This window comes from Dendronephthya gigantea, unplaced genomic scaffold (genome assembly GCF_004324835.1).
Source record: "Dendronephthya gigantea isolate DGI-Jeju-01 unplaced genomic scaffold, DenGig_1.0 000265F, whole genome shotgun sequence".
NCBI classification, from domain to species: Eukaryota; Metazoa; Cnidaria; class Anthozoa; order Malacalcyonacea; family Nephtheidae; genus Dendronephthya; species Dendronephthya gigantea.
In genome coordinates, this window is record NW_021163275.1 from 21862 (window position 1) to 37651 (window position 15790).

Genomic DNA, 15790 nt, shown 5'->3' on the forward strand with positions numbered 1-15790 from the left:
TGCCGACCAGTAAATTTGCTTTATGTATAAAATGCTAACTAGGATGAAACATTACATAAAGAATACTAATGAACGTGACAAATGATATGTCTCATCCAATAAAGCCACCACATGAATTATTAATTAGTTTTTGAAACACTTTTTCATAGATATTTCAAGGCAACAAGAATGCTTTCAATGACGCAGCCATAAGAAGTTTAAATGACATAACAACAAGAACTTTACGGTTTATGCCATTATCAACTGCAACTCAACCTTGTATGAGAATTGAGATTTGTGGTCGCAGTAAGTTATACATTACTTTATATCCCACCGAGGCTTCAATAAAGAGTTGGCAGAAAGGATATTTGTCTCATTTTATTTTTATTCCTAACAGCCTTATATCCAGACCAACCTAGAAACATTACCTTCGTGAACATAAAGTCACGAAGTGCTGAAATATCGTGGCAAGATCCTGAGAATGAAGGATTTACTGTTGTCTCACGATATTGGATCAAATTGAAGAAGGATGATAGCACTCTCGTGTTGAATATCACCACAGAAAATACAATGAAATATAAAATAGATAAGCTCACTCCATTCACAAACTATAAAATATATTTAGCTGCTGGAAATAACGATGGTTTTAGTAAAGAGATTGAGATTACGTTCTCCACACGTCAGGACGGTAAGAATGATGCATGGACAAAAATATCTTTGACGCACTGTGAGAATATCTTCCATTTCGCGGATTTTATTTTTTTGCAAACAATTTTTCATAAGTTCATAAAAAGGTACTCATAGTATAGATATCATTAAACTTTTCTTAATGATTCTGAGAGAAATAATTCAGCCGAATTTCCATGATTACCATTTTCATTTTCACAACGCTAATAAAGGAATGCCGCAACCTTGGACGAGACAAATCTTAACTAGTTTGTTAATTGCACACACACCTTTAACTGAAGAAAGGTTTAGGAAACAACTTACATTTGTCTATTTAGCTCCAGATGGTCCTCCACTGAACGTCAAAGTCACTGCAGAAAGTTCATCCTCATTATCAGTCACGTGGGATCCTCCTGAAGAAGAGAAAAGAAATGGCGTGATCGTCAATTATACTGTGTGTATCTCACATGAAGAAACTAAACCTTCCTTTAAAGAACATACTACAGAGAAGATGATGTTAGTCATCGACAGTTTGAATGCATCAACCAAATATTATGTTCGTGTTCTTGCAAGTACTAAAGTTGGTCCAGGAAACTACAGTAAAAGTCAAGGAATATTTACAAATGGAGGTAAGATCCGACGTTTCACAAAATAAAATTCGTACAGTCAAAAATTTCATCTCAGATCACCAACAATTTTACATATTTTCCCGCAGATGGAACAAAGATGGCCACAAAGAAAACAGAAACTACATTAACTTTCTCGTTACAAATCCCTCCAGAAAATTTTACGTAAGTTCAAACGTTTGTAAAGCCATATTACAGATAATTGCATTGCATGGAAGAAATAAATTGGATGACCAACTGCAGACTTTGTCTCTTACTGAACAAACAAAATATGTTTTAGGTATTTTTACGTCGTGGCTTTGAAATTAAGAAAAAGCAGCGACAGTCTTCGACCATCCAGCAGTTACAATGATCTCGTGACATACAAAGAAGCTAAAACGTCAGCTGAACCAAAACCTTATATTGCCGCCCTCATAACAACCAGAGATGAAAACATGTTTATACTTGGTGATGGTGGAAATACAAGTTCTCCAACAACACGAAGACGAAGATCAACAACAATTGATTATTATAATGGACCACTGGAGTCTGGAGCAAGTTACAGTATTTTTCAAAGGATCTTTCTTGATGACAAGGTATTGCTAGTTATGATTATACATTAAAATAAACAAATATATTCAATAACAATAAGTGATCCTTTTGCATTTTCACTAACATATCTCAATATCTTATATCCTCATACCCTTATATCTCATATCCTAATATCCGTAAACCTATTTTTCGTCCACTCTATAATTTTATCTGTCTGTCCTAAATATTTCGTTTAAGGGTGAATTTTACTCCACTGATTGGAGTCCTCCGTCGACAACCCTTAGCATAAACTCAGGTATTGCATATAAATTATAACACCTTATTTTTTGAGCGGAAAAAACATGGTATGTTAACGTTTATTATAGATTTAATTCTACATGCCCCCAACCTGCTCATCAGTTAACTTGGAATGTATAACTGCATGTTTCTGTTCGTCAGATGGTGCCCCTCGTGTGTTAACCAACATGTCCAGTGGTGACGTAATGGCAAAGGAAGGTGATCTTGTCAACTTGTTGTGTTCTGCTCAAGGTGAACCACCGATTACTTTCAGCTGGGAAAAAGATGGAAAGGCTTTGGAGAGTTTTATAGAAAAGAATACCCCTTATCGCAGTTCTGTTCTGGTTGTAACAATGAAAGGCGAAAAAAGTTTTGGAAAATACATTTGCAATATTCAAGATCGATTTACAAAAACTGCTCATACAATTTCAGTTGTGAAACTCACAGGTAATTTACAAACTAAATTAGGGAGAAGAAATAACTTGTGTAGTTTCTAGAGCTTTTTGCATCGGTTACAGTTCTACAACAGAGGATTTCAAGGTCTTGAAATGAGTCCTAAAGAGAGTGTAAAAATCTGTTGTATTCTGGGTTGCATCTTTCTAATTTTTCCTCTTCCTTTCAGGAGGTCAAGGAGAGGGCGAAGATTGCGGAAATCATCTCGTGGGAATTATAGTATTAATAATTATTCTGGTCATTTTACTTATTATTATCACTTATTTATTGTTTCACCGAGTTCATCGTCTAAAATCGTCAAGCACTACGGGAAATTTGGAGAGGAAGACCAAAGACAGTTCCAAAGATATTTATGAAAATCCTAACAAAGATGGCGTTGACAATTATGAACAAGTGGAGAATGAACAGTCGACGTATACAGCTCTTAAAAGACCTGGAAAGGACGAATATGATCATGTTTATAGTCATCTGAATCAAAAACAGCAAGAATACGAAAACCAGAAGGAAACTGGATTATAAAGAGGCTTCTGCACGGAACATTTACAATAAACTTTAGATTAAAATTTCAATAATGAAATGAGGATGTTCAGGTGTTATCTATAATCTGGTTAAAGACCACCTGTTGGTTTAAGGTAATATTTCGACCTGAACCTTTTATCGCCATTGGTTGATGGAAAGTGCCTACAGGCAATTATGAATATTAAATACATATGATCAGTGAGCATTTAATAGATTACACAACAAGATTTCGAGGTTTGAATAATTATAAATTGGTGAAAGTCATTGAGAAATGCTAAGACCTATATAACCAAATGACGTACGACATATATGCAAGAAATGGGGAAAGATATAACATGGAGAATAAATCATATCGACAGTGCTAAACTAAGTATACCGGAAAACAAATAAATAAGGCCACAGACCATAAGTAACTGTTGCTTATTTAATTTTAAAAATAGACTCATCGAAAATAAATAAGGTCTAGAGAGAATCATTTCTCGTAATATAACATGACCATGTCATTTACAATTTTACATAGCTTTTGAGAAAGATGATAGATTTATGATTGATGCCATTATATACAGTAATTTAACAAGAACAAAACGCAATTTGCTAAAACTGTAAAACTAAAAGAATGTCAGACGTTTTGTTTGTTTGCGATCATGAAAGCAACATTCAGACTTCACACTGAGTTTTATGAATATTTATCTTGGCAGCATCAACGATTTATTTCGTCTTCCGGCTTTGTTTAAACTTACATCTTTACTGCAGATACTTGTCGATGAATCGACTTTTTAAAAAGAAAATATGTTTTCCAAGTGTTATGAGTGGAAATTATCAGGGTTCATTGTCATTCTTCTGTATTTTCATAGTAAGTAGGCTAGCTATTAAAATATTTCACCATGCTTTGAAATTCTGTCTAATTCACAATGATTTGTTCCCTGTGTCATGATTAATGCGAGTTGATGTGAGTTGCAAGTCTCGCTTGCGTTAGACCGCTCATTACCAAAATTGCGAAAGTCTAAAGTTAAAGAGTATTGACGATTACTGACGTTGTTGACGGCGGACAGGCGGAGGTAAACATGTCTTGTAACTTGCATTAACTTTCAACTATGAAAAATCCCTGTCTATCAAGAGTGTTCCTGAAGTTTTAAAATACCGAGTCTGTGCCGAGTCCATTTGCTCTTTTTATTACATTAGCCTCCTGTTTGCCAGTTGACGTAAAACTTGATTTTTAAACTCTCTAATATTTGGTAATAACATCGCAAGAAAATCAATCAATCTCGTGAATCTTCAGGTGTTGCTGGTTTCTTTGTGAAACATGTCAAGACAGGAATGTGTATCTATGACACAGCACGAATACAGTCACAAAGCTGGCTCTGGGGCAACGTATCTTTTCTTGAACTCTCCAATAACTGTCTAGATCCAGCTGCTCAGTTTCGGTTTCGTGATAATGGCGCCATGTTGAATTTGAAAAGACAAGGATGTCTTGCTATATTTGATAAGAAGAGTTTAGATGAAATGTTTTACGTCTACGTTCCTGCTACCCTAAAAGTTAAAGAAACATCTGCCTGTGCTGACCACCGGGTTATAAAACAAACCTCTTCGGGAGGTTTACGTGGATTTTTTAATTCTGCAGCCAGGTGTGCAGACCCTGATAGATACATAAAAACGAACCCAAGCTGTTTATACGTTGAAAATAAACGTTTTAATTTTGGTAAGTTTCTTTTCTGCTGGTACGATCTCTCTGCCTGATAGGGGTTGTCTGAGAAATGTATTTCAACAGTAAAGAGAAGAAGGGCTCAGAACCTAATTATATATTCTCAAACCAAGTGGACAAACTCACTTCATCTTTTTAAGTTTCGATCGCGATTAACATTTCGTGTTATTCTTATCAAGGTTCAGTGACATGTTATGGAAATACGACAGAGAATGTCGCTTGTCCTAAAGATCAGTTCATGGTGGTCAAGACTGCGTCTTACCGTGGATTGTCTGACTCAAAGACATGTGGTTTGAGTGATGATTATAGTTGTACAGTTGATGTAACATGTCTTGTTAAGCAACAATGTGATGGTCAACATGAGTGTAAAATAACTGTGAATGAAACCTTGTTCTCTGATTATCTGTGTTCTGGATTGAAAAAATATCTTTACTTTGAATATCAATGTATTGATACATCAAAACAATACTCATTATGTGGTATGTTAAACCTGCGTCTGCGTGGGATATTTTCTAGCTATTTAAATTAAATGTCAGTGCATGCAATTAAGCGTTATAATTGTTTCTGATTTATACTAAAAGATATAACTGAGCGTTATTTGTTATTGGCCCAAATGAATTCACCATAGGTCCTCAACCATTGTAAATATAAAGATAATATGTAGCTTTTGTTCTGGATATGACGTAAGAATTGCGGAATAGCAAATTTAATAAGTTGGTACTTAATTACGCTCAAGAAAATCAGATGTTTATTTATTAGTAGCTAAGAATACCCGAGAAGAATTATTCTTAAAATACGTAAACATTTACTATTGTTGTTTTTGCAGTGGATAACGTGCATCTGTCAGACTCATCTCTACCAAACGAGGGTTTTATACAAATAGATGTGAATTATAATGGAACCAAGACTGTTTGTTGGCAGAGTTTAAAGAACAACGCCAAGGATGTTATTTGTCGTCAACTGGGTTATACACGAGCGTCCTCTCTTGTTAGTAAGACTGCTATGTCTAGCACGAAAGAAGAATTTTCTGGAAGCATTGACTGTGATGGCGAAGAGCATCACTTGTCTCAATGTTCACTTACAAATTCTCAAAAAAGCTGTTCACAGCTCTCTTACATCAAATGTAAGTATACATTCTGGATATGCTGGTGCAGGTTACGTGAACAAATTTGGACTAACATTCTTTATTTCAGGTCATATTTGCAACAATCCTTTGTTAGAAGACAAAGAAAGATTTCCAGATTCGTCATTCACTGCATCTGTTTCTTCAGAAGGTCAAAGAGCTTCTGATGCAAGAATATCTAGTGGTAGTTCTTGGTGTGCTTCTGTCTCAGATGGTAAACATTATCTTCAAGTGGACTTAGGAAGACTTTATGTGTTATATGCTATAGCGACATTTGGCGATAGCACTGGCTCTAAATGGGTGACATCATTTAACCTTAATTACACTGTTGACCTGGTAAACTGGAGACGAGTACAAAACGGGACGGTAATGTTTTTGTTCCAGTTTGATGCTTTCACTAGACTAGCTACCTTAAAATACAAAAGCCTCTAGCTAAAAGGTGATTAGAGACATATTTTTTGTTTTAACAACTAAATCTCTCATAGCAAACAAGCAAAACATTATTTAGACGGTTTATTATCATTAAATATTTCAAGAACGGTATAATTAACAATAAACGAAATATTTACTTAATTTTACATTTTTTAATAGATATTTCAAGGCAACAAAAATGCTAATGACGCAGCCATAAGAAATTTAAATTACATAACAACAAGAGCTTTACGATTTATTCCATTGTCACATGAAGTTCAACCTTGTATGAGAATTGAAACTTGTGGTGACAGTAAGTTATACATTACTTTATATCCCATCGAGGCTTTAATAAAAAGAGTTGGCAATAATAATTTGGAAAGGATATTTATCTCATTTTATTTTTATTCTTAAAAGCTTTATATCCAGACCAACCAAGAAACATCACCGTCTTTAACATCAAGTCACAAAGTGTTGAAATGTCGTGGATTGATCCTGAGAATCAAGGATTTACCAACGTATCAAGATTTTGGATTAAAATAAAGAAAAACGACTCGCTTATTCAGAATATGACCACGGGAAAAATAAATAAATATAAAATAGATAAGCTCACTCCATACACAAGTTATGAAATATCTGTAGCTGCTGGAAACAAGGATGGTTTTAGTTCAGCGAAAACAATTATATTTTCAACACAAGACGATGGTAAGAATCATGGATAATTTCTTAACGCGGTTTCGAAGCATCGGCTTCATGGGTAATTGAGTTAAGTAATCATATAATACAAACACTTTCTAAAATGAACCCAAAGAAACAACTTACAATTAAATTTCCAGCTCCAGAAGGTCCTCCACTGAACCTCAAAGTCACTGCAGAAAGTTCATCCTCATTATCAGTCACGTGGGATCCTCCTGAAGAAGAGAAAAGAAATGGCGTGATCGTCAATTATACTGTGTGTATCTCACATGAAGAAACTAAACCTTGCTTTAAAGAACATACTACAGAGAAGATGATGTTAGTCATCGACAATTTGAACGCATCAACCAAATATTTTGTTCGTGTTCTTGCAAGTACTAAAGTTGGTCGAGGAAACTACAGTAAAAATCAGGGAATATTTACAAATGGAGGTATAGGGCCTATATTTCACAGATTCGTTGTCAGATCTCATCACCTTAAGAGAGAGCTAACATCACGAACTAAATACCGACATTCAGGTTCATATCATTGATGTTATTTATTTTACAGAAGGAACAAAGATGGCCACAAAGAAAACAGAAACTACATTAACTTTCTCGTTACAAATTCCTTCAGAAAATTTTACGTAAGTTCAAAACCGGCGTTCCTAAAGCAATATTTCAGATAATTGCATGGAAGAAATTATTTGGATGACCAACTGCAGACTTTATCTCTTACTGGCAAACAAAATATGTTTTAGATATTTTTACGTCGTGGCTTTGAAACGAAAAAACAATGACAATCTTCCATCATCCAGCAGTTACAATGATTTGGTGACATACAAAGAAGCTAAAACGTCAGCTGAACCAAAACCTTATATTGCCGCCGTCATAACAACCAGAGATAAAAACATGTTTATACTTGGTGATGGTGGAAATACAAGTTCTCAAACAACACGAAGACGAAGGTCAACAACAAATGATTATTATAATGGACCACTGGAGTCTGGAGCTAGTTACAGTATTTTTCAAAGGATCTTTCTTGATGACAAGGTATTGCTAATAATGATGATACATTAGGATAGACAAATATATTCAATAACACTAAGTGATCCTTCTGCATTTTCACTAACATATCTCAATATCTTATATCCTCATACCCTTATATCTAATATCCTAATATCCTATATAATGATTTTTCGTCCACTCTATATCTGTCTTTCCTAAATATTTCATTTAAGGGCGAATTTTACTCCACTGATTGGAGTCCTGCATCGACAACCCTTAGCATAAACTCAGGTATTGCATATAAATTATAACGGAAGATAAAATTATTGAGCGGGAAAAAACATGGTAAATTTACGTTTATTATAGATCTAATTCTAGATGCCGCCAACCTGCTCAGGTCAATACTTAATTTGGAATGTATAGCTGTGTTTCTGTTCCTCAGGTGGTGTCCCTCGTGTGTTAACCAACATGTCCAGTGGTGACGTAATGGCAAAGGAAGGTGATCTTGTCAACCTGTTGTGTTCTACTCAAGGTGAAGCACCAATTACTTTAAGTTGGGAAAAAGATGGAAAGGCTCTGGAGAGTTTTATAGAAAAGAATACCCCTTATCGCAGTTCTGTTCTGGTTGTAACAATAAAAGACGAAACAAGTTTTGGAAAATATATTTGTAATATTCAAGATCGATTTACAAAAACTGCTCATACAATTTCAGTTGTGAAACTTACAGGTAATTTACAAACTAAATTAGGGAGAGAAAATAACTTGTGTAGTTTCCAGAGCTTTTTGCATCGGTTACATGCAGTTCTACGACAGAGGATTTCAGGGTCTTGAAATGATTCCTAAAGAGAGTGTAAAAATCTGTTGTATTCTGGGTTGCATCTTTCTGATTTTCCCTCTTCCTTTCATTAGCTCAAGAAGAGTGCGAAGATCGCGGAAATCATCTCGTGGGAATTATAGTATTAATAATTCTTCTGGTCATTTCACTCATTATTATCGTTTATTTGTTTCACCGAGTTCATCGTCTCAAATCGTCAAGCACTACGGGAAATTTGGAGAGGAAGACCAAAGACAGTTCCAAAGATATTTATGAAAATCCTAACAAAAATGACGTTGACAATTATGAACAAGTGGAGAATGAACAGTCGACGTATACAGCTCTTAAAAGACCTGGAAAGGACGAAAATGATCATGTTTATAGTCATCTGAATAAAAGATCTCAAGAATACGAAAACCAGAAGGAAACTGGATTATAAAGAGGCTTTTGCACGGAACATTTACAATAAACTTAAGATTAACATTTCCATAATGAAATAAAAACGTCCAGGTGTTATCTATAATCTGGTTAAGACCACCTGTTGGTTTGAGCTCATATTTCGACCTTATCGTTTTATCACCATTGGTTGATAGAAAGTGCCAATAGAGAATAATGTTGACATGCATGTATCAGGCAATTATGAATATTAAATACATATGATCAGTGAGCATTTAATACACAAAACAACACGAGATTCCAAGGTTTGAATAAATATAAATTGATGAAAGTCGTTATAGACCTATATTACCTTAAGACCACGACATATTAGCATGAAATGGGAAAAATATCATAGAAAATAAAGAATATAGACAGTGCTAAACCAAGCATACTTGAAGACCAATAAATAACTCGGGCCACAGACCATAAGTAACTGTTGCTTATCTAATTTTAAAAATCAATTCATCGACAACAAATTTGGTGTCGATGACCATGTCATTTACATAGCTTTTGAGAAAGATGATAGATTTATGACTGATGCTATTATTTACAGTAATTTAACAAGAACAAAACACAATTCGCTAAAAGAATGTCAGACGTTTTGTTTGTTTGGGATCATGAAAGCAACATTCAGACTTCACACTGAGTTTTATGAATATTTATCTTCGCAACATCAACGATTTAGTTCTTCTTCCGCCTTCGTTTAAACTTACATCTTTACTGCAGATACTTGTCGATGAATCGACTTTTTAAAAAGATGTTTTCCAAGTGCTACGAGTGGAAATTATCAGGGTTTATTGTCAGTCTCTTGTATCTTCATAGTAAGTAGCCTAGCAATTAAAATATTACACCATGCATTCAAAATTGAAATTCTACGTCTATAATTCACAATGATTTGTTCACTGTCATGATTAATGCGAGTTGATGTGAGTTGCAAGTCTCGCTTGCGTTGGGTCGCTCACTACCAAAATTGCGAAAGTCCTAAGTTAAAGAGTACTGACGATTACTGACAATTACGGACGTTGTTGACGGCGAAGGTAAACATGTCTTGTAACTTGCATTAACTTTCATCAACTCCCATTCTCGTTTTAAAACTACATCAAACGATGGCAATGAATAAACACATTGTAATAACTTTTTTATGTGATGAATTAACATTTTTTACCGCTGGATACAACTGAGTTAGGTTATAAAAATATGCCCCTATGAATCCTACTATTTAACTATAAAAATCCCCGTCGTTTAAATTACCGAGTCCGTGCCGAGTCCATTTGCTTTTTTATTACATTTGCCTCCTGTTTGCCAGTTGACGTAAAACTTGATTTTTAAACTCTCTAATATTTGGTAATAACATCGCAAGAAAATCAATCAGTCTCGTGAATCTTAAATTCTTCAGGTGTTGCTGGTTTCTTTGTGAAACATGTGAAAACAGGAAAGTTTATCTATGACACAGCACGAATACAGTCAGAAGGCTCAACCTGGGGCAGCCTGTCTTTTCTTGAACTCTCCAACAACTGTCTGGATCCAGCTGCTCAGTTTCGGTTTCGTGATAATGGCGCCATGTTTAATTTGAAAAGACAAGGATGTCTTGCTATATATAAAAAGCTCAGGATTGATGAAATGTTTTACGTCTACGTTCCTAATACCCCAGGAGCTATAGAAATAGCTTCCTGTGCTGACCACCGGGTTATAAAACAAACCTCTTGGGGAGGTTTACATGGACTTTATAATTCTGCAGCCAGGTGTGCAGACCCTGATGGATACATAAAAACGACCGCAAGCTGTGTAGACGGAGAGAATAAACGTTTTATTTTTGGTAAGTTTCAGTTTCTGTTTACCAGGGTTGTCTGAGAAATGTATTTCAACAGTAAAGAGAAGAAGTGCTCAGAACCTAATTATATATTCTCAAGCCAAGTAGACAAACTCACTTCATCTTTTTAAGTATCGATCGAGCTCTATATTTCGTGTTATCCTTATCAAGGTTCAGTGACATGTTATGGAAATACGACAGAGAATGTCGCCTGTCCTAAAGATCAGTTAATGGTGGTTAAGACTGCATCTTACCGTGGATTGTCTGACTCAAAGACATGTGGTTTGAGTGATGATTATAGTTGTACAGTTGATGTAACATGTCTTGTTAAGAAACAATGTGATGGTCAACATGAGTGTAAAATAACTGTGGATAAAACCTTGTTCTCTGATGATCTGTGTCCTGGATTGAAAAAATATCTTTACTTTGAATATCGATGTTTTAATGATGTGAAAAATTATAACGATGTTTGCGGTATGTACATGTGTACCGACTATAAATATGTTTAGGCGCAGCAAAATTTCATACGAAATCAAGGCCACAAAATATTTGATCATGTTTTCCCATTTACTTCAAGGTAGTGACGATACCAAAATACTAAAGGTGTAGAAGGTCTGAGTGACCCGTGGTAAAATTTCTAGAGAAATACGACCATAAATTTTAGCAATTGACCAAGGGGAGACAAAGCGGAGCGTGTTTGTGCTGGAAGTTTGAATAACGAAACAAGCATGTTGTTTGCATTAGACTCTGTTGTTAATACACCCCTCCTATCAACTACCAAAGATGAAATATTCTCTGGAAGTATAAACTGTACTAATGTCCTCGGGGATTTACCTCAATGTTCGATCACAACTCCCACCTTAAGTTGTTATTCATAAAATGTAAGCTTTGAAGCGAGAAAATGAAAGACAATCACAAATGATCTTCGTATTTCAGGTCATATTTGCGACAACCCTCTGTTAGAAGACAAAGAAAGATTTCCAGATTCGTCATTCACTGCCTCAGTTTCTTCAGAGGGTCACAGAGCTTCTGATGCAAGGATATCTAGTGGTAGTTCTTGGTGTGCTTCTGTCTCAGATGGCAAACATTATCTTCAAGTAAACTTAGGAAAACTTTATGTGTTATATAATGTGACAACGTTTGGTGACAGTACCAGTGCCAAATGGGTGAAGACTTACAACTTAAATTACACTGTTGATTCAACGAATTGGAAACAAGTTCAGACTGAAAATCACAAGGTAATTGATACGTGACACCCTTGTTTTCCAAAAACTCACTATTTCCTTTGGGATCATACATTAAGTGTATAATACTTTCGAAGATCTTTCAGGGAAACAAAAATGCTTTCAATGATGCAGCAAAAAGAAGTTTAAATGACATAACAACAAGAGCTTTACGTTTTATTCCATTATCGCATGAAGTTCAACCTTGTATGAGAGTTGAGATCTGTGGTGACAGTAAGTTACGTTTATTTGTATCGAAGCCCGGAAAGATTTTAATTAGAAGGTTATTGGCAGAGGTTATGTGGCTAACGTGACTATCTTGGGATCTATACTGGGGGTTGAGGGTTGTAATTCCGACGTTCAACCGACGAACACGCGGTACTTGAAGTTATCCAGAGAAAGCATAGGGCATTCGGTCAGTTCACATAAGATTTGCCAACAGAGCGGCTTACTGCAGTGGGTTTGCCGACGCTCATGTGTCATTACCGACAAACTTCGCGATTAATCGAGCGCCTTGCCAAAACTGGGAAGTGGATGCTACGATTATTATTGATAAATATTTTTCAATGTTTGCTTTCTTTTACGCCAGATTTATACCCAGACCAACCTAGAAACCTCACCGTCTTTAACATCAAGTCACGAAGTGTTGAAATATCGTGGATTGATCCTGAGAATCAAGGATTTACCAGCGTATCAAGATTTTGGATTAAAATAAAGAAAGACGGCTCGCTTATCCTGAATATGACCACAGGAAAAATAAATGAATATAAAATAGACAAGCTCACTCCATACACAAGCTATGAAATATCTGTAGCTGCTGGAAACAAGGATGGTTTTAGTGAAGAGAATACTATTGTGTTTTCGACAGGAGAGGAGGGTAAGAAGTGAATGGATAATTCCTTAACGCGGTGCCCGCGCAACATTTGTTTCATGTGTAAAGGAGGCTGCATGGTGACCATATCACCCAGTTTACAACAACATTCAATGTCTTTTTGATGTGGCGTATTGTCACAGCCGTATTATATCCTCATCTGTTACATATATACAAACACTTTTTAAAACGAACCCAAAGAAACAACTTACTATTAAATTTCCAGCTCCAGAAGGTCCTCCACTGAACGTGAAAGTCACTGCAGAAAGTTCATCCTCATTATCAGTCACGTGGGATCCTCCTGAAGAAGAGAAAAGAAATGGCGTGATCGTCAATTATACTGTGTGCATCTCACATGAAGAAACTAAACCTTGCTTTAAAGAACATACCACAGAGAAGATGATGTTGGTCATCGACAATTTGAATGCCTCAACTAAATATTTTGTTCGTGTTCTTGCAAGTACTAGAGTTGGTCGAGGAAACTACAGTAAAAGTCAGGGAATATTTACAAATGGAGGTATAGGGCCTATATTTCATAGTTTCGTTGTTAGATCTCATCACCTTAGGAGAAAGCTAACATCACAACCTAAATACCGACATTTAAGTTCATATCATTGATGTTATCTATTATACAGAAGGAACAAAGATGGCAACAAAGAGAACAGAAACTACATTAACTTTCTCGTTACAAATCCCTTCGGAAAATTTTACGTAAGTTCAAAACCGGCGTTCCTAAAACAATATTTCAGATAATTGCATGGAAGAAATTATTTCGATGACCAACTGCAGACTTTATCTCTTACTGAACAAACGGAATATGTTTTAGGTATTTTTACGTCGTGGCTCTTAAATTGAGAAAAAGCAGCGACAGTCTTCGACCATCCAGCAGTTACAATGATTTAGTGACGTACAAAGAAGTTAAAACGTCAGCTAAACCAAAACCTTATATTGCAACCGTCATAACAAGCAGGGGTATAAACATGTTTATACTTGGTGATGGTGGAAATACAAGTTTTCAAACAACACGAAGACGAAGATCAACAACAATTGATTATTACAATGGACCACTGGAGTCTGGAGCAAGTTACAGTATTTTTCAAAGGATCTTTCTTGATGACAAGGTATTGCTGAGTAGTAGATGATACATTAGGAAAGACAACAACACCAAGTGACCCTTTTGTATTTTCACTAACAATCTCCTCCAAAGCACTTTTGATATATCATATCCTGTTCATACGTAAACCTTTTTTTGTCCACTGTCTGTCCTAAATATTTCATTAAAGGGTGAATTTTACTCCACTGATTGGAGTCCTCTATCGAAGACAGAAACACCAGCGCCAAGACCGACCCTTACCACAAACACAGATATTGCCGGTAAAGTAAAAAAGCTTTGGGGAAAACTCAGGGGTTTTTTTGCAAGAAGAAAAAAAGAGCATTTTTTATGTTTGAGTAAATTTTACTCGTATTTTATGTAATCTGAACTAACTACTCAAAAAATTGAGTTCGTTTTGCCCCTTTTCTCGTTGGGATAATTTCACTCTTTTTTTTGAGTAGATCAAAACTCGTATTTTATCAAAATCTCTTGAGTAAAGACAACTCTTTACTCATCAATGAGTAAATTAAAATATTCTATTTACTGAACTACGGAGTTGGAATTACTAACTCAGTGTATTGCTTAATACATATTGGAGAAAATATTTGAAGAATTACTTCACATGTGAGAATTCACAAAGTTTCGAATTCACACGTGCAATTTCACATTGTGAAATTTTTCTAAGGGCACAATTAATTCCTTATATATATTCTCTATAAAGTCAAACTTATCTATTTCATTGTTGTGTTACTCACAATAACGAATTAATGGCCGTCGTCCACAGTGGGTGAGTAATTGTTGAGTTTCCGTCGAAGCAATTTGTTTGAGTAACTCAATTCAACTCATTCTTTTAATAGAAATTACTCGTATTTTGAGTAATTTTTTTGCAGATAGCTATGCTAGTTGGGGTCCCTCGTGTGTTAGCAAACATATCCATACAGTGTTGGCGGAATGGCAAAGGAAGGTAATCTTGTCAGACCTGCTGTGTTTTGCTGAAGGTGAACCACCAATCACGTTCGTCTGGGAAAAAAATCAGACGCGATCGCGACTGGATGGATTCATTGTAAAGGACATGCCTGTAGGGAAATACATTTGTTATATTCATGATCGATTTCAGAGCACAACTGACACAGTCTATCGAAAAAACCTGCACGTAATTTCCCTTTCAAACAGATTTCAACACTGACTGTTCTATCAAGAATTTTGTCAGAATCCTGTTTGAAACATATCTCATTGTTCAAGATTGTTAGATATAAATTTAGTACGTTATTAAACAGTAAACATTCCGACTTCCCACTGAGTTTCTCTAAATATTTATCTTCGCTACAATGATTCAGTTTCATCTTCCGCCTTTGCATTTCACAGAGTCGTTTTAGATCTGCTGGATTGAAAAGATGTATTTCAAGCGTCTTCAACAGAATTTAGCAGTTTTTATTTTCATTCTCCTTTGTCTTCAGGGTAAGTTTGAAGTACTAATGTATGTTGATCGATATAATTAGCCTTGTTATCACTTGATGAAGGAAAAAACGTTATCATGCAACAAGGAAGCAGCGTATCTACTTCACTAGTGAAC

At 35.5% G+C, this 15790-nt stretch overlaps 1 protein-coding gene across 1 annotated transcript in view; it reads left to right on the plus strand.

Annotated features, from left to right (window-relative positions):
* Positions 1-15790, plus strand: part of LOC114541096 — a 39719-nt gene that overhangs the window by 13928 nt on the left and 10001 nt on the right. Inside the window, exons 9-13 of the mRNA XM_028561075.1 lie at positions 11967-12268; positions 12352-12487; positions 12843-13130; positions 13351-13641; positions 13760-13835. Coding sequence (XP_028416876.1) covers positions 11967-12268; positions 12352-12487; positions 12843-13130; positions 13351-13641; positions 13760-13835 — 1093 coding nt within the window. The remainder of the gene's footprint in view (positions 1-11966; positions 12269-12351; positions 12488-12842; positions 13131-13350; positions 13642-13759; positions 13836-15790) is intronic.